This window comes from the organism of the source record quoted next, unplaced genomic scaffold (genome assembly GCF_019419815.1).
Source record: "Pyrus x bretschneideri cultivar Hongxiangsu unplaced genomic scaffold, Pyrus_bretschneideri_v1 Contig5, whole genome shotgun sequence".
Classification (NCBI taxonomy): Eukaryota; Viridiplantae; Streptophyta; class Magnoliopsida; order Rosales; family Rosaceae; genus Pyrus; species Pyrus x bretschneideri.
Genome location: NW_025999787.1, coordinates 5,486,691 through 5,507,500, shown reverse-complemented (window position 1 = coordinate 5,507,500; position 20,810 = coordinate 5,486,691). Strand labels below are relative to the sequence as shown.

At 36.6% G+C, this 20,810-nt stretch overlaps 1 protein-coding gene across 1 annotated transcript; it reads left to right on the top strand.

The window, feature by feature from the left end:
• The first annotated feature begins 16,655 nt into the window (after window positions 1-16,655).
• Window positions 16,656-18,556, top strand: LOC103948996 (BAHD acyltransferase At5g47980-like). The gene has a single exon (XM_009360095.3). It carries the CDS (start codon window positions 16,945-16,947, stop codon window positions 18,394-18,396), a length of 1,452 nt encoding a protein of 483 aa, XP_009358370.3. The 5' UTR covers window positions 16,656-16,944; the 3' UTR covers window positions 18,397-18,556.
• The last annotated feature ends 2,254 nt before the right edge of the window (window positions 18,557-20,810 follow it).

Sequence of the window (20,810 nt, the reverse complement as noted above, 5' to 3'; positions counted from 1 at the left end):
TTTTCCTTGGATGATATACAATGCTTGGGGACTTGGGTATTTATAGCAAACCAAATGAAAGCTACACCACACACTTACTTCACCTATAACATCCACCTACTTCACCTACAACCTCCACTTACTTCACCAACCTCACACACTTACTTCACCTACAACATCCACCTACTTCACCTACAACCTCCACTTACTTCACCAACCTCACACACTTACTTCACCTACAAATGACATTGATTCTCAACAGAAAACGCCTGAGATCCTCGTCTTTGGAAACTCTACGTGGACGGATCGTCAAACGTGAACGGAGTAGGATCATGAATGGTCTTGATGACGCTGGATGGATTTATACTTAAACAAGTCTTGAAGCTCAGATTTCGAGCAAGTAACAACGAGACAGCATATGAAGCACTGTTCGCCAGACTTAGGGCAGCAGAAGAACTCCAAGTCAAAAACTTTCCAATTCATTGCGATTCGACTCTGATCGTCAACCAAGTCAAAAGAGATTATGTTCCTTACTATCAGACTATGAGGCTATATTTGGCCAAGGCCAAGGCACTACTTAAAGGATTTGAGAAACACAAAATTCAAGTCCCACAAAATGTGAATAGCCATGCCGATGCACTAGCAACCATCGCATCCATTGTGGACTTCTTATTCCGACGAACAATTTCCTTTAAGTACCTCGCCACCCCAAGTGTTCATGAACCAGAGCTAGACGTGATTACTACTATCAGTACAAGATAACTAGTTAGACGTGATCATCGGCTACATCCAAGATGAGAAACTTCCTGAAGATCGCCGTTTAGCTAGCCAAGAAATTGGTCTAAAGGGTTCAACGTACAACATCATTCGTGGAAGACTTTACTTGAAAAGTTTCAAGTGTCTTACTATAACAAGATTAATGACTTGAGTAAAGCAATATTTAACAAATTGTGTAAACACATGTTTATTATCAAAGTTCCATGAATAGAGCAAAAAGAGTACGATTCTTGGGGGAGACACACCCTCACCCTTATGTCAAAAAATTTCTCTAATGATGATGTTTTCTTCTAGCAGTGATGCTTGTTATTCCATCTTCCTCAGCTTGCTTCAAGAGCATGCCGAGAAGGCTCCAATGAAGTGGAACTGACTGAAGTATCTTGACACTCTACTCAAGTTGAACCCGTATGCAAAGATTGCAAGGAAGATGTTGCTTTTATCCATGCAGCAGAGTATAGAGACTAAAGAACCTGATAAGGGAGGAAAGTTCATTGCTGAAAGGTTATGGCTCATCCTTACTTCACCTAATAATTCTTGATAACAACAAATGTGAGTTGCAAATTTCTTGACTACATATCTTAATCAATGAAGGCTCAAAGTGGGGGATGGGTATGAAAACTAGAGCATAATAGGAATAGAGAAGAGCCATGCTTTGGTTTGAAAATTGGGATACGATATGTAATCCAATTTACTCCGAAAAGTATGGTTTTTGGATAAAGATCCATCTTCAAGGGGAATAGTCCTTTCAAATACATAGTTAGAGGCAAATATGAGATTATGATTTTCTAGGGCCTGAATAAGGTTGATCGGAATACATTACTTTAGAAGTCCTCCGGTCATGGACTTGAAAGCTTCCACAACAAAGTTGCACAGACATAGTAGCGATGCCACCATCATATTGTTCCAGAGCAGTGGGTGAAGTCGGTCGACTTCACTGAGATAAACCATGTTTGTTCTGCAAGCTACGGAAACCTGATCCGACATGGAATTAGCCAGGTTTATTCTTGGAGTTCCTAAAATATAGGGATTGACATGCGTTGCAAGTAATCATACTCCTAAGAGAATGCAATATTTATTGCTAGATATCCTCTAGGATTCTCCCAGTTTAATACAGATTTCATACTCTAGAAGGACTCTATCTTGACTGGTATGAATACGCCCTTCTAAAAGAACTCTAATGCAATTATCACATACTTATTCTCTTACCTATTGCTTGAGTCTCAAATATATTGCTTATTAACTTGACTATCGAAGAACCTTTGGTTGACACTAACCCCTATGCTGCTTGTGGTTGTTTTCTATTTTATATGTAAACGAGTTTGTGCATCTCCACTCTTGACGGCGGTGCGCGGATTTGGTTCCAACAGAGCCTAAATTTGGGCTACTCAAATCTCTTGTTATTGGCATTGTCATTCCCATGTCATTGTATTTATAATTCTCTTTTGGTACAGAGGAATATTGGATTGGAATAGATAAGATCTTATTGAAAATATGTTGAAGGAGGAAATAAAAAAATTGTAACCAAATTGGGGGTGGGAGATAAATACTCAAAAAGAAAATTTATCCATTCCAATCATCCCAAAATGGTAGAAATAGAAAAGAAAAGTTTTTTCATGTGTAATCCCTTTAAAATGAAAAATCATTTCCCTCAATTTTGAATATGCCTTGAATTCAAAGAGTAATTTTAGTAATACAACATTTTAGTGCTACATTGGTATACCACATTGACACGTCCGAACCTGATATCTTTCAAACACTAAGGTAGACATGTGCTGGCCGACATCCGAAGGTGAAGAAGCTATACTAACATGCATGAGAACTATGAAGAAAGAACTAACATAAATAAAACTCATAAATTCAACTATAATGAATATGCAATTGTGAAACGTGTTCAGAGCATATAACTAATCCAGAACATTTAAGAAGGAGTATTGCACAAATGTACGAACAAAGGGAATGGTCCTACACTGAGAAGACTCGAAGATATTGATGCGGGAGTGCCTTGATGCCGGAATTGTACGCCTCGATTCTAAGTCCTGAGGGGGCATAAAAAAAATGTGAGTGGACCCCTTCCAAAATGCATGATTTAATTATTAGAAATGCATACATGAAAAACATGATTTAATGACTATGTTTTATGAAACGTTTATGAGTAAATTGGATTTTATGTTTTATGAAATATCATGCTTCACTGGACTTATGTTTACTGAGATATTTATGAATATGATTTATGATGTGATGTTTGAGCTACTGAGCTCCGATGATATATATTTTGGAAAGATTATGTTCGATGATTTTTATGTGCTTATTTAGTGGTTACTCATACTATGTGCCTACGAGCGAATGAAGATTTATATATGGCTTCGGTTGGGTGATGTAGGGGCCTACGGGTAAATGAAGGCCTTCGGCAAATGAAGATTTACATATGGCTTTGGTCGGGTGATGTAGGGGCTTACGGGCGAGTGAAGGCCTTCGGGCGGTTTTGATACCACTACTAAGCACACTATATGATATATGTTTTATGAAGGTTTTCTGGCATGCTCGGGTTTTCGGAAAACCTATTACATATTATACTATTGAGTTTTCATAAACTTTGGGGGGTTAATACGTTGATGAAACATCCAAAGTTGTGTTGGAGAAAGTGAGGAAGCACCCGTTGAAGGCATAGTTTAGCAAGTGTTAGTTGGTGGGATCGAATCATGTTTTCAAACTTGTTGTTTCCATTGAGGGAATTTGTGTGGACCCTCAGAAGATTTCTCGGTGATTGTTTTACCAATAACCTTCTTGCTTACTCTAACAACGAGGTCAAGTTCACTAAACATCGACAGTCAGCTTTACACCAAATTCTTCGAACGTTGATTTTATTTAGATTAGATACTTTTCTTGGGAGACTCTTTGTAGCAGACGCTATTCTCATCAATTTCCAAAAGAGTTGTGACCATTGGAAATTGAAAATCCTCACAAGGTGTTGTGAGAGATGAAATATCCTTGGTCTTGTCACTTTCTATCGGCAGTTCTTAATGATTCTTTGAGCAGAGCCTTATTCCTTTATGGCTAAGGAACTAGTCAATTTTGTTTGAAATGTTGAAGGTGAACGAAGTTTTTGACAACTGAAGTATTGTCTCACTTGATCATTATTTTTACACTTTTCGATGACATCATCAATTTTGAATTCTACGGTGATGTGTTATTGAATGTTTGGCAGCACGTTGATGCAGCATGATCGGGTAACGTAAGTGCCTCTTGACGGTTGGAACCGTATGTGGTGAACCATCCTATCTTTGACCTTGAGCCAACGGTTACAATCTTACTTGAAGATCTATTGACACCCTTTCTTAGTAATCTTAACTAGTAGTATGCTCTCAACATGTTCATGTTTTACTACTTTTAAATTCTTGGCAGTTGAATATTATATTTTATTAAGGTTTGTACTTGGTTACTATATTGCGTAGTTACGCGCAAAATTATTATGCATGTTTCACATATTCTCGACATATGCATTCATAAAATGGCTTGCATCACCTTCGGATGTCGACCAACACATGACCATTCCATTGTCCTTCGGACACCGGAATCGAGACGTGTCACACATGATGTGACAATGAATGACAGTGTGGTGGTGTTGCGAACAGTGCAGGGAACGATAGTTTAAGTGGTGGTGGGAGATGGTAAACCTTACCTCATTGAGATTTTGTTGGTCATTAAATCAAATACTTATCAAAATTAATTTCTCTTAATACCCGTTGGAAATTTCATTAATTTTTTAGCGGTGATATGTCACATGCCACATCATTTGATATTCAAATTTGGTATCTCTTGCATTATTCAAATTGGCCATATCTGACTCATAAAATAGCTAACATATGTGGTTGTCCACTTTAACTGGGGTAATGCTACATTTACAACATTATTTGTTACTCAAATTTGGTATCTCTTGCATTATTCAAATTGGCCATATCTGACTCATTAAGTAGTTAACATATGTGGTTGTCTACTTTAACTGGCGTAATGCTACATTGACCACATTTATATCGCCTTTCTAATAGAGGTAGAGTCCACCAACACATGTGGGTTCTATCTCTATTAGAAAGATAATGTAAAATATGGTATGAAAAATGTATTAAAAGTACATTTTTGCCTTTTTAACCGTCACAGAAGTTGATATACAATTATGGCAAAATATTGTGGTAAGGCTAAGAGTAGCATTAATCGATGGTTAGGGAATGGGGACTTGGAAATGAACTAGTACTGATATAAAAATAAAAATAACGAAGTTAAACTTCAGGTCAACTGCCGTACAGTCCAGTGGGACTTAAATGTGAATAAAAAATAAAAAATGGAGATCATGCTTCGTTAGAACAAATCCATACAGTTAAAGAAATCAACTATATGTATACAGCTTCATCTCTATGCGTTGACCTGAAAGATTTCTCATATAAAATGGCCATAAGCAGCAGCCTTGAAACTACCTGCACCATTTCGTATAACCCTCCCAAGCACCCATCCATCTACTGGCATCAGGTACTCGATCGATATTCAGCTTATAAGGCGCCACGTACGTGTAATTTGACAGAAGGCTGCAAGGGTACTTGCTACGGGACTGGTACATTCCCTCCAGATTCACTATAGTCTTACGGAGATCCAAACTTGACACATCCGTTTAGCATTGGAAAAGATAGTACCAGTTTTTTGTTTTTTTCTGGGGCTTACGCTTGCCATTTCAAAAAAATATATACCAATAGTCGAAGAGCTAGTTATCATATGTTTTCTAAACTAAATCTTTAGGTTGCCATATGCCATTTCAGGTTTCGGTTTATCCGAAACCGAGTAGCACTATGATTGCGGTTGATGTGATGCTGCACATATCCATGACTCTGTACTGCTACAAGATTGCTCCAATTTATGTAGTTTTCTTTTAACAATTTATTCCAAATGAAAAAGAAAAACCCTAAGTATATGGCTACTCATCATAAACTTCAAAATAAACACAAATATGGATAGGTCAATTGGTTAGTGAAGAGCGCGCCATTTTGCGCACAAATTTGAATTCTTTATATTGAAAATTGAACGTATCATGTGTCCAAATAATAAAAAGAGAAATGTTAATTATACATTATTATTCTCTTCTCACCTACCCTGTTTAATCTTGACCATAGTTTTCGTTTTGATTTTTAAATCCTATGGTTAAAAATATATAAAACTGTGTTAAGGAAAAATGACGTGTGATTATTACTTTCCTAATAAAAAAAATTTCTAAATAATAACCTATCATTAATGGTATAGCTCCAACGTTTTAATTATAAATAACAAGACACACTGGATAGCCACTCTGCGCGTCATCAGACACCCGCACAAAATCAAATGAAATCCTATTAACCCCAATTCCCCCAAATTCCCAACCGCAGCAGAAAAAATTCTCTCTCCTTCTCCGGTTGAATTTTCATTTTCCTTATGAAGAACCGCTATGAGAGAAACAAGTCCCTCCAATTGAATGAACGCGCTCACGACCACGGCAACGGGGACGATAACAATGGCGTACCTTTACCTTCAGAAGAAAATGGCCACTCTCCTCAACCTTTTCTTCCCATTAACAATAACAGAAAAAGGTACAAGTTTAAGCGCCCTAATAAGTACTATTCCGTGAACGAAATCATGCAGCGTACCTGTCCGCTACCACCACCACCACCACCACCTCCTCCTCCTTCATCTGCGTATTCAAATGATGATGATAATGGTGTTGGTTTAGCCGAAGACGAGACTAGAGTGAAGCCATCAGGTACAATTAATGTAGAAACATTCTCGTTCAAGTGGGAGAAGACTGATAAAAGAGGGAGGGAGAGTCGAGTTCGTGACTGTTCACCGGAGATTATTGAGCCAGTAGTGAGCCAGCTTGCGGTCGGGTACAAATCCGGACTTCCTTTAAAGAAACTTTTATATGAAAGGTATAAAGCGGAGGTGGCTGCCATGGAAAAAGATCGTGAGCGTTCTGGTTTGGCTAGGCCTCCTTAGGTGAACAAGCCAAGGGAGATGAAATAGGTTTCAGGGAAGGTCAGTTGCTCCGAATCTAGCTTAATTGGATATTAATTCATAGGCCTTATCTTTAATTAATTTTTCTTCAGGAGGCAATGGATTAAAGAGAACAAAAATGAAAATTTGAAATTTCAGGCCTGTTTGGGAACTTGTTATCTTTTGTGTTGGTTTTCATGTTATTTTTGTTATAGTGTGGTATAAAGAGAGGAGGGACAACCAAATGCGAATGTATGGGAAAAAATTTGAAAACAAAACAAGTTGAAATTGCTTTTACATAGGACAATCCCTAGTTGTGCTAGGAGTGCCCTAGACTTTGATTGCATTGGACTTGGTTGTGCTAGTTTTTCTCTTAGTTAATATTATTTTTATTTCCTATCCAAATTAAGAATTGTCTTTACTTTTTTTTTCTTTTACATTTTGTATATATTAATTTCTTCCACCTCCCTTCTCATCACCTTTTAGCCTCATTTCCTCTCTCTCTTTCTCTCTCTCTCTCTCTCTCTCTCTCTCTCTATACACACACACACACACACACACACACACACACACACACACACATATATACATACATATAATTCAACAAAATGAAAGAAAAAAAAGAAGAAAAAACTAAAAGATTACGTGATCAAAAGTTGTAACTTCCTTTTAGATGAAGGATGGAACTTCTGCTCAAGGACGATCTGTGTAAACAAGCCCTACGTTGTTATGATAGTTTATAAGGTTATCATATCTTAGCTTTAGTTTTGTTCACTAATAACTCTATCTCGGCTTGATGATATTCAACATGATTGACAGTACTCAACCGGCCTGTTTCTATTAGTTTCATCATTCTTCATTAATTATATGTTTGGTTGTTGATATTTCCATTTGGTTTAAGTGTGTTAATGTAGAAGAGGTTATGAAAACAAACTGAGTGACCTTATACCTAGCTTGTGTGTGGGCAAGGAAGAGATAGAGTGAGCGGCCAAAAATATACGTACTTAATTTGAGTGATTCTTGAAGTTGTCTATTTTATCAGATACCCAATAATTTGCTAAAACTATTGTATTACATCTCTTTTCTCTTTTAACTGCGCTCATATCCTGTGTATAGGACCTGTAGGCATGGTGCCCTATGCATGTATGGATTAATGAGAATAGGATATAGGAATGTGTTCATACATTCATAGTATCATAGTAGATATACAATACCTGCACATCATATATACTGTGTAATACACACAATTGATGAAAATAAGCAGACCACAATAGATACTTTAGAATATTATTGTCAACTTTTTTTAACATTTGTGTGTATTACACATTGATTAAATATGATAACTGGCGATACGAGGAATTCACTTGTGCGCCCTACTACTAAATTGCAAGAGGCTCACACCTAACAGATTTTCTCTGTAATTAGATTGTGATTTTTGGAGGTGGAACACTGAAGTGATACTTTAAGAAATGCTATATGCTGTGCTTGATGTTTTAGTAACACTAGGTCATGTATTTAACTTCAAGCTGCACCAACACTACTAAAATTAATTATAGGACAGACTGCACTTAGCACTTTAGGTTTGATGTTTGAAACACATTAATTCATGTTGTTTTAAAAATAGAAAAATAAGGCTATTAAAGTTACAAATTGTTACACCATTAATCCTTCTGTTAGGTTAACCGTTTGGTCAACACAATTATTCGCTAACGTGCACAAATTTAGGGTCCACTTGTTTTTAACAAATCAGATCTAATGAGGGAGAGTGTTTTTTATGTTTCAAAACTTCCAACAAAAGTGTGCTCCAATTCCTACTCTAAGTCCAGGAAGGGCTGCAGCCTTAAAAGAAAATCTGCAAGTGAGGCACATTGTTCATGTATTCATAAACAAGAAGTTTTGGGATCCCTCGATACAGAAACAAATTTTCTGTGATGAGTATCCAACTGTATCGATTTCATCTTTGAATCCCTCACTCCTTCAAAACAACTTTCTCCAGTGATCTCTTAACATTTTGTTACTAGCTAGTTCCAGACGCATTTCTTCGTTAACAGCTTCAAGTGCCACTTTCTAACTCATCCTTGTAGTGTTGCATCTTCAAGCTCAGTGTAAGAAAATGATTGTAAAGTGAACTCTTTAGCCAATCTCACTTTGGTATACCTAAACAGCTTATTGTACCTTTTATTCGGTGCACATGCATGGTGAAACTTCAGTGGAAAAGCATATGCATGCAATAGTGGAGTCACCTAAATTTCCTTGGCAACTGGAGCACATTTTTGTTGAAAAAAAATAACATCCTCACTAGTTCTGATTTGGTCTTCACTAATGTCCCCTCAGATTTCTTCATATGTCAACATATAATTAACCAAAGAGTCAACCTAACATAAGGGTCGATGTTGCAACAATTTGTAGTTTTTTGGGGGCTTCTTTTGCTATTTTTAAACTGCGGGGGCCAATATGTGCTACGATGTCAAACGTCGAGGGTACTAAATGTAATTAGCCATGCCTTGCTAAAAATAATATTTGACATGTATATCAAATTTCATCTAATGATATGGAAATCTAGTACAAAATTGTGGTTGTTCTAGCGTTATTCTGTAGATGTACATATGTGGATTCAGTGTACATTAAAATATTTAAAGAGCATACGACGTACGTACAATGCTAAGGTTCTAATATATACTTGGATTCATTAAAGAAAGGGCAAGAAGCTAGCTACCTGATTGTTGAGTTTAATCCTAGCGACAAGATTGCTTGGCTTTGTTGAATTAATGGATCTAGATATATGATGCTCATCATCCTCTATCCGGTCTGATTAATTGCTAGCAGTTTTGCTCAATAAGTCTAGCTATAAGGCTCTTCATCCTCCAAGCTTCTGATGAATGGGGGTACTTTTAGAGAGTTCAACACAGAGAAGGCAACCCTTGTTGCTCATACAGGCTTGCATTGCATTTGCATCACTTGTTTGCATATGTATTTAGGCTGCTATGTTACTTTGACACCTCCAAGTGTTGTGTTCCTTTCAAGTGCAAATATAAAGGTAGTATAATGGCACAAGTAAGGATAGTATATAAGCACACATACTTACCAGCACTCATGAATATATCTCCAAAGATCAGCTAGGTCTTTCACAAGGTTGTAATTTAAGGCTTAGGCTAGGGGCTACGAAAGAATGGATATGAAATACTAAAGCTTGGAACATACCAAAGTGTCTTTGTTGTGAAACCATCAATCTCTCTCCTCTTGAATTGATCTTCGTTGTTTGTTCTTGGCGTCCAGGACACATGTGCGATAGTGAAGGATTTGGAAATTGCATCTTCTTTATTCTTTTTTTTTTTCTTTTTTTTTTTTTCTTTCAAACATTTTTTTTTTCTTGTTTTGCAATTCCGGCACATGTTACCTCGGTACACACCACATTCTTGATCTAGAGCTCAAACTATCTTTGTCTTCATCACTTTGGTATTCTCCAAACAATAAGGTATGGCTGTAATGGGCTAAGATGGGTTGAATTTGGTGTAGGTGATGAAAAAACTAGGCTAAAGTGTTTGGCTCCAACAAAGATGAATGGAACACACAAATGGATGGGAATTAGGCCTTTTAGTGGTTAAATCATGCATAGCCTATCATCGTCTCAATGAGTTCATTCGTAGGTGATAATAAACAATGGTATCTACAACATAGGATTATTCTTAGCATTCAATCAAAGAGAAATAATGAGATCATTTAAAGTGAAATTGAAAGAAAAAGATAGGAGAGAAACACTTTAAACCCTCTCAAAGAAGCAAATAGGCTCAAAATAACTCACTAGGGTAGTCTTCACTATTCTTCTTCAATAATTTGAGCATGGTACTTTAACCATCATAATTCCAAGAGTAACAACTTTCTGAACTACAAAAATTATGATATGGAACTTTTCATGACAGCACCATAGTCAGATTATATACACAGCTATCATATACATTCACATTAGTAAGCAAAAGCAAACTTTAGCCAAAACTAAAAGCAAACAGAAAATTTCAATCTAACACCCCCAAACCTAAACTAAGCATTGTCCTTGATGCGTAAAAAAAATGAATGAAATGCAGCAATGTAGGAAGGCAGAGTAAGCATGGAATGAAATAAAACAAAAACTAAAAGACCGTAAATAATAGAAACGAACACAAACCCAGCTAGGTTGCCTCCTAGCAAGCGCTTTATTTAACGTCTAGGTGAGACATGGTACCATGATAGATGAACGCCTAAGGTGGCATGAAGTCAAGGTACCTCCGAACCTTGGTCTGAAGAAGTGGTTTCTTTTGAGGGACTTTGAATATGGTGCGTTGAATCTCCACAAGGACTTGATTGTGATGGTGTTTTGGTCTCTCCTTGCGAAGAAGCATATCCTCAAAAATTGTTGAAGATGTGGCTGGAGCAATTATTTCAATGGATGAATGAAATTCGTTCAAGGTAGCAATCTCATCGTCTAGCTCCGAATCTTCTTTCTTATGGTGCATGGGCAACAATGATTCGTCATCCAACTTCAATATGTTTTTCTCTTGATATGTCAGCAAATCATCTCCCAAAGACTCCGAATATATGGCACCTGAAAAGATGTAAAACAACATGGAGAATCTGACATAGATTTTGAAAAACATTCAATTGAATTAGAAGATTGAGGAAGAGCTTCAAACACTATGTTTGGCACAATTTCTTCAAGCACATCAATAGGTGGCTTATCATGCTTTTGTTTGACAATTCTCCCTGGAAAAGGAATTGGTGGAACATATGGCTTGGGAGAAGTGTAAGGCTCTTCATCTTCGTAAAATGCAAGAACCTCACTGTGAAAATATGCACAGAAAGCTTCCTTTGGTTGTTCCTCCTTCTCTTCTTGATCATCATCACCGGATTGATGTTCATTTATAGCTTGGACAATCTGACCCACTTGAATTGTCAACTTAGTTAGTGCTAAAGAGTAGTTCTGAATAATACAACTCGTTGATTGTTGAAATTGCAAATTGTCTTGAGCAAGTAGCTTCAAAGTGTCATCCAATGTAGTGTCAAAGGATTCTTGCTATGATGGAGGTGTAAATGCTTGATTTGGAGCTTGTATGTTGTTCCAAGAGTCATGATGAGAGTTTCTCCAAGCGGGGCTGTATGTATTTGGCAATGGTTGCAGTGGCCCTTGGTTAAAGAAACACATGCAGTGTGAGTGCTCTCAGACAAATATAGGAAACTCATCTCTCCTTGGGCAGAATTGAAGAGGATGACCAATTTTAGCACATAACGGACATTCGCCATGCATCTTTGTATACCACCTGAAATCAAACAACCTAAAATGTAAATTAAAAATCTAAACTAAGAACAGAAAAACAGATAAGGTTTATAAAGCAAGCAATTATAGGGGACTGAAATCAGTCCCTGGCAATGGCGGCAAAATTTTGTTGTGTTTCTTTCAAGTGCAAATATAATGATAGTATAATGGCACAAGCAAGGGTGTCGAACCACATGGACTGATTAGACCTCTACAAATTACTAGCTTTATATGAACCTTAACTAAACAATGAAACTAACAAATTGAGTTTTGATTTTGATTTGAGAAGTAAAGTAACCTAAAATGCAAGAGAATGTAAATATGAATAATATAATGATTCAGAAATGATGGAAATGAGTTAGGGATACCAATTTTGCCATTACAAGTCAATTCCATGAAAATTAAGTCAAAACGCATTCAACTCTCCAATCTGCAACTAGGGTTCGTTTTACTTATTTATGATCATCCATTTGATGTGTGGTTGTGATCAAGTACTCTTAATCTGCAACCTAGTTGTGATGTTCAACTTAGATTACCAAATAAGAATCCATTAAGAACAAGAAAACTTCAAAGAACTAAAGAAATCACATGGCAAGATGTATGCATAGCCGTTTCTTCATTCATTCATTCACACGTTTACCAAGATTACGCATGATGTGTACTATAACCCTGATCAAATAATTCATAAGCAGCCCTAATAGTGATCAAACATTAAGATTAACAAACAAATTATACTATAAATTAGTGAATGAAACATGAAAACAGATTGATGAATCAAATACTTTAACTTAATAACATAGAATAATTTTGCAAGGCTACATCGAAATCCCCAGCTATGAACTTAATTACACAACATGAATACAAAATATATAAATATCAAGAACAATATGAGTGAAATTAAAGTTCATACAAGAAACCTTTTGAAGCAATTCTGATGTTGAACTTCTCCAAGAACAGCGCGGCTGCGGATGGTGAATGGAGAAAGGATTTTGTTTTTGGAAGGAAGGCCAAAGAAAGAGAAGAGAGAGAGCTATGGGTGTCGCCAAGGGGAAGCTTATGTAAAAGTGGCTGAAATTCTTAGTTTTATAAGGTTAAAGAGGCTGTTACAGATTGCCAATACATCCCAATAATTGGGCTTCCCACGTTTTTTGCTGTTATTAGTCTTATAAAGAGTCATATTCATCACCATATTCAGTTTCCACTTTTAATTCTTTGTCTACATCAGTATCCTTATTCAATTCTCCACTTTTAGTACCATTTTGCCTTATTTGTCCTTAACTGAGCTTCAAAATACGATTAGTTGCACACTAACACAAAAGAGGGTAAAATGCAACTAGTTTAACTCAAAAATATCACAAAGGGACTAGGAATGAATGGTATAAATGTATGAAATACATGAGTTGTCACCAAGTCATGCAATAAGTAGACTTTTGAATAGTTCCTAGTTAGTTGTTTCTTTTGGCCCTCTTAATTTTTATCGGAAAAATGAGGTATGGTCACGTTCGACTAATCTTTTGAACATTGGGGGTGATACAAATGCACATTACTAAAGTTTAGGGGTAAATTGATGTGTTTTTTCACTTCAAGAAATATGTCAAGTCTGGGGTGTAGCTGCATCCAGTTGGTAGGTTAGAAAGATATGGTCAATGATGTATATTTAAATTAACCTAAATAATAGATTAATTTAAACCAAATTGAACTCTCAAGCGCACGAATCAATTGTAGTAATATATGCAGATACGAGGTCGATCCCATAGGGATTACTTTAACACCAATTTAACCGATTAATCATGCAAGACTTAATTAAACAAACAAAAGATAGATTGAGTTGAATAATTGAGTAATTGATTTAGACTAAAATTAACAAGAAAAAGAAAATACAATTAATTAAAATCACACACGAGAAAATCTAAGGTTATGAATTCGCCAATAACAATCCTATTTATTTTTCCTAGAGCCAACTACTATCCAATTATAATGCCAATGTTAAAGGTTGTTCTTATAAGTATGAATTAATCCGTGGTCAGACATCAATTCTTGTATATCTATATGATAATTATATCATACAGGTTAGGCATACAATTAAACACATAAAAACCCATTAAGTGTAGAACATTAAGTGTAGAAGAATCATGTCAACCAAGTAGGATTAGCTTGATATTGGTCATCCTCACTAGTTTGTCTACTCTTCTTAATCTTAGTTCCAAAAAACCTAATTGATTGGTCATCCTCATAGATTTATCTAAATATCTAGATGCAAAATTACTAAAGGTGTTTAGTCATTAGAAATCTGAATCTAGAATAAAATACCCACAAAGATTAAGAATATAACATGGCATATAATCGGATAATAATTAACAAAATACTTTGCAAATATTCATGTCATGGCCTTATCATAAACCTTAGAAAAAAAACTTAGTTACACATAGAAATAAAAATAAAAGAAAGATAGAACCTAGAATCCATGACAAAGTACGTCCCTAAACTCTTCTTCACTAATTGCGGAGATGGTAAATGATGGTATGGATGTGGGGTGATGTCAGGATCCTCTAGAGAGAGCTTAGGGTACCTTATTTATACTAGAAAAACCCTAAAAGGTCTGGGAGAAACTTTCCTAAATAAAACAAACTCCTAAACAATTAATGACACAAACTAGGAAATAATCCTTCTTGGCTTGGGAAACATGTCATCTGTGTTGCACGCTAGTTTTACGGTCGATTTATCTTCTGAAAAATTCTGTAAAAATATGGAAAACGTAGTTTTATCTCTTATCTTTCCAAGCATATATTGCACTCTACTAGGAAAAATCGGGAAAGCCTTCAAATCTTCATTCTCCCATAGCTGCACAATTCTAACAGGAAAACAACTTCTGCGGGATTGATTTGTAAAACTGGAATGAATGGCTCCATGGAAAATTATGAAAATCGGATAAAACAGTCTTTAGCCTCTTAGCTCCCTTCTCCAATTGGCTTTGCATCAAAACTCCTCCGGAAAGTTGAATTATCACCAAAAATGTTATAAGTGCTCAGAATGGCTGAAACTGAGAAAAGGAAAATTATGCTCTTTTATAATCAATTCCTTAACAAAATTTAGGATAATTAACATGAAAATATGATAAATAATACACCTATATCATTCGAAGCTTTTAAGTGGGAGTTAATTATTTTGTTAATTAATAACAGATTCACAAATTATATGTTAAAGAAAAGTTTAGAGTGGCATTATCACACCCCATTCCTATTGCTTCACCCAGATTATTTTCTCTCCCACTGCAAATCTTAAAAGATATAATTCATAGACAGACTTACCTGCATTATTTCCCCTTGTTCCCAGTCGTACCCTAACCCTAAGTTAGATCCTAGCCAGTAAAAAGATTTCTTTGCCGCGGTACCCTAAGTTGTTATGTTGTTTTCAGTGTATGTGGGCAGTGGGCACTATGATGTGTATTGCTCAGCAGATTATTATGTTATAATTGCATAAATAAATGATTAGATTTTTGTTTTGTTGGATGAGAAGGTTATATTATGGTGGGTGAAATTAAATAATGTTCACTAAATAGATTATATGTTTAAATTAATTGGGATATTTTTTTTTCTTAAAAACGATTAGCCAATGGCTTCATCACAGTAGTCCACCATTCTATTAGGAAGACTCACATAAGCATTTCAGCCTTTTCTTGACCATTATCGCGTAATTCACAAGTACCAAAAATCGAACCTAAAACTTGCTCATGAAATACGGGCTGAAATCCCCTAATTAGGATTGAGAAATGGGTTTTTTTTATCAGAGGGTTTGAGATATGGGTTATACGTATCTTATGTACGTACATGACAAATTAATTATAACATAAATTAATCCCAGCTTATTATATGTTATAATTAATTTATTTTTTAACTAACATATTTTGTAATTGTTTAGGAATGATGCCCGCTTTGACATCCCCTTCTGATGATGTGAGCAGGGGATAGTGATGCGGGACTGGTAAAAGGAGAAATAAACCTTCTAGAGACATGCATTTCCTTTCCCCTTTTTTTTCCTCCTCTTTTGTCACTAACATATTTTAACCCTACAAAACTTGATAAAATTAAACAACCATACTTACAATCCTATTTATAATTCTACTACTACATATATACAACTGTACTCACAATCCTATTTACAGATATACTAATTAGTATTTAAAACTATGTTAAATAGGGGGAGTTTTATCTCAGTACAAAACTTGATAAAACTAAACAAATTCTCATGTCATTGGTCACTTTGACCCCTGCTCTTATAAAATGAGCTGAATGCTGCACATGAACAGTCGATTTCCATGTGCAACATTCAGCTCATTTTATAAGAGCAGGGGTCAAAGTGACCAATGACATGAGAATTTGTTTAATTTTATCAAGTTTTGTACTGAGGTAAAACTCCCCCCATTTAACATAGTTTTAAATACTGATTAGTATATCTGTAAATAGGATTGTGAGTATGGTTGTACATATGTAGTAGTAGAATTGAAAACATTGTTGTAATTATGTGTAACTAGAGTTGTAAACCCGCGACATTGCGTGGGCTTTTTTGCTTGTATAAAACTATACAGTTGACCATTCTTGGATCAATTTAGGAGAGATTGCTGGAGTCATGGGGATCTCACTGAAACTGGTGAAAGCATGCTTCCCGCAATTTGCAATAAACAAACAAATTAATAATTATGTAGAGTGGTTAGCCTCCAGTTAATACACATTCAATTTATACTGAAAAAATAAAAAAATAAAGATACAATCATACAAATAAACTAATCAATAAAGACTCAAACTCCGAAGTTCGAAGGAACTAGCTGTACTTCTGTTTTTATAAAAGGGAGTGCTTATTAGGTTATGGAACTCAAGTTGTGTGGGAGCAACTAAAAGATGACCACTTCAGAGATCAAGGTTGAAATCATCCACAAGGAAACAATTAAACCATCCTCACCAACTCCTCGCCACTTCAAAATCCTCAAACTTTCTGTCTTTGATCAGATTGCTTCCGATGTTTACGTTCCGCTTCTGTTCTTCCATCGACACCATAATTCTTCAGTCCCTTCTGCTGAAATATCCAATATTCTAAAAACATCATTATCTAAAACTCTAACTCTCTTTTATCCCTGGGCAGGCCAATTCCAATATAATGATTCAATCGGTTGCAATGACCGTGGGGCTGAGTTTCTTGAAGCCCAAGTCAACTGTCCGATATCAAAGATTTTGGACAACCCGGATGCTCATCAAATGCTATTTAAGCAACTTCTTCCAGCTGAGCATATGGGATTAGCAAGAGCTGCAGGATCAGGCAATCTTGTACTAGTCCAGGTCAGCTTCTTTGAACGCGGTGGGGTAGCAATCGGGGCCAGTATTTCTCACAAGGTCGCCGACGCCATTACAGGCAGCACATTCATTAATACTTGGGCTGCATTTGCCTTTGGCTCATCAGTCGTCAGTAGTACTACTACTGGTGATAATCAAGAGGTGGTGAAGTTTCCCGCTCCAAAAATGTTTGGTGTCCCAGCTTCGCTCTTCCCTCCACTAGATTTCCTAAACACACACCACCCCGTCGTGGAATATGCAAAAGAAAAGTGTATGACAAGGAGATTTCCACTAGATTTCCTAAACACACACCACCCCGTCGTGGAATATGCAAAAGAAAAGTGTATGACAAGGAGATTTCTGTTTGGTGCCTCAGAGATTGCTGCTCTCAAGTCCAAATCTGCTAGCTCCACCGTGCCAAATCCTTCACGCATTGAAGTTGTGTCCGCCCTCATTTGGAAATGCGCAATGGAAGCATCAATATCAAACTCGGGTTTTATGAAGACCTCCGTCTGGTGCCAAGCGGTGAATATGCGTGAAATATTAGCTAAGCCCTTGGCGGACAAATACTTACTGGGAAGTCTTGTGGGGTTGTCTATGACAAAGACACAACTAGATATTGATAATCAAGATCTTCTAACCTTGGTTGCTTTATTGAGGAAAGGCATGGAGGAATTTAAAGAAAACTTTGGCAACGGAATTAGTGGGGAAGAAGCATTTGAAATCTTCAAAGAGTATGGAAACCTCTTAAGGAGGGATGATATAGAGACCTATAGTTGCAGCAGTATGTGCAGGTTGCCCTTTTATTCAGCCGATTTTGGATGGGGAAAGCCGTTATGGGTCTTTATTAGCAGTGCAGATATCAAGAATGCGATAAAGTTCATGGATACAAGAGATGGTGATGGCATGGAAGTGATCTTGACTCTCAAGGAAGAAGACTTGGCCAAAATTGAAAACAATAAGGAGCTGCTTGCATATTCACAGCCAGTTCAACAGAAAATGAGGACGACGGCAAAGTTGTAGATAGTAGGCTTCCAAAACCGCAAATAAAAATTTGTAATAAATTTTGTACTTTTTCAATTTCCGTCCGAATTTATGTTGTTTAATTTCTTAAGAACCCTTTAGCATCCCCAGGGGCTATGTTTATGTATTTATGTAATTCATCAATTCAGAAATAAAACAATCTTTCGGTTTTATCTCCCTTTCTAGTGGATTCCAAAAATCTTTGTTCTTCATGATTGTAATCCTTATGCTGAGTCAATTGGTATTAGAGCATGGATTTGCCCTGTTCTAATGGCAAACATCGTGGGAGCTAAAAAACTCTCTTCAATGTTGGTTGTGGGAGTGATGAGTTGATATTATTCTGTAACTTTACTCTTATCTTAATTATAATTTATTTTTATTTTGAGATGATTTTGATACTTTGCTATATATATATTTATTTTTTTTCACGATACCTTGCTATGTATTTCAATTACAGGAAATACTCTTATCTTAGTTATAATTTATTTTTATTTTGAGATAATTTTGATACTCTGCTATTGTTTGGGCCCAAAATAATATTATTGGGCCGAGTGTAGGTTTGTGACAGCCCAAAACTTTTCCAAATGTACTATGGGCTGTCTAGTGGTCATAAGTTGCTCAGTTAGGGCGGCCGAGTCCTATTGCAAGAAGGAGTGATTTGGATAAGAGCGGATGGGTTGAAGTCCTAGTATAATAAGGGGTCTCAATGGAGTAAGGACACTGAGATTTGAGAAGTGAAGGTGGCTGGATAGCAAGTTTGGTTCAAAGTCCTAGTAGGAGTAGGATTGGCCGAGCCCTATAGGACTAGGACGAAGAATCCTAATTCGAATATAGTTCTGATTCGGCTAAGGTGGGATTGGTCGCTATAAATAGAAGGGGAATGCATCATTCGAAGCCCCCTCCAATTCAATACACAACTGCCCTGTGCAAACCTCTCAAACATCTTAAGATTTTTTTATTTTCTCCTTCCACCAACATATCTTCAGTTTGGATAACAGCACTGTGAAGGCAACTGGCGAAGATCTTTAGTTTGGATAAACAACATTGTTGCCGTAGAATCAGCTGACCGAGGAGCACCTTCAATTTAGATAAACAACATTGTGTCGAGGCCGACTGGTTACCTATCCAAGTTTGGGTCGAGAAGGGTTTCCGCATCCTTATTGGCAAAGGTCATCTTATTAGCCTTCTCGGACAAAGTAAGGTGTTACAAGTTACTATATTCGACACATTGAACGCCGAGTGATTTTATGATTGGATACTCATAAGTAAGTTTCAGAGTTCGGCATTCTGACAGCCGAACACATTTACCATCAAGACATACATCTTTTTTTAGTACCTGTGTCCGTATAGTTTGGAGCCAATTCGACGTGCTTATACTCTTACGAATATAATCACTATGATCGAACCCAGTGCCGACGATTCGTGAACTTCGCAGAAATAGCAGCCTTATCCTTAGGCTCAAGAGCCCAAAGGCTGAGACGTGTTCCTTTGTCGGTCGCTGTTGCAAAATCAAGAAGTCAGTAGCGCGTTCAACGCAACATCAACAAATTTTGCTCCTCGGCCGAGCTCGGCCAACAAGTTAACACGCCCCACATCAACCGAATGACGTAGTTAGCTCATTAGTTACTCGGCATGCGCGCCATGTAGGCTTGGTAGTTTTTAGGATCAACAGCTATATATTTCAATTAGAGGAAATGTAAGTCTACTTTGTGCAAAAAGCAATGAAACGAAGGAATTTTGGAATAATTCTAACTGAAGTGGATTCACAAGTCTTCCAATATGATTGTGTCAAATTCTCAACCCTAAGCTGTTTGATCATGGCAGTTAAATGAAGGCTGACTGCACAGTGTTGCCAAATTGACATTTTAAGATTTTTTGGCCCTTAAGTCATTGAAGATTTTATTGAGAAAGTTCCTTTGCAAAATTGTAGGGTACGGTTTTATTTTTCCAACACCAACTTGTGAGCCTAATTTGGTGCTGATTTGATCATTAAACGTGGGGAATCTTTAGCTACCCAGATTACCCAAGTTATATTTAGCCGAGTTTTGCTAGGGTCTCTCACAGAGTATTGTATTGGAGACCTTGGCTAGAGAGCTTTTAGGTTCTAAAGGGGTGTTTCTCCTTTAACTTTCATCTTAATAATATTTTGCTTTTCAGTTATGAATATGTGGAACTAATTCTCTTTGCTAGGGCGAAGTCACAAGCCTTAGCATGATTATGTAATTTCTTTTCAATTATGATATGTAGTTGGAGTGAGATTGAGATATTTAAACTCTTCATTTCTTAGAGATACGATCGATAGGGGATATTTCAACATTTTATCTCATGTCTGATTATAGTGTCTGGGGTGTTATGATATGTGGAATTGGAAAGGGTTGCCGGGTTTGAGGAGTAGACAGTGGTGAGAATGTAGG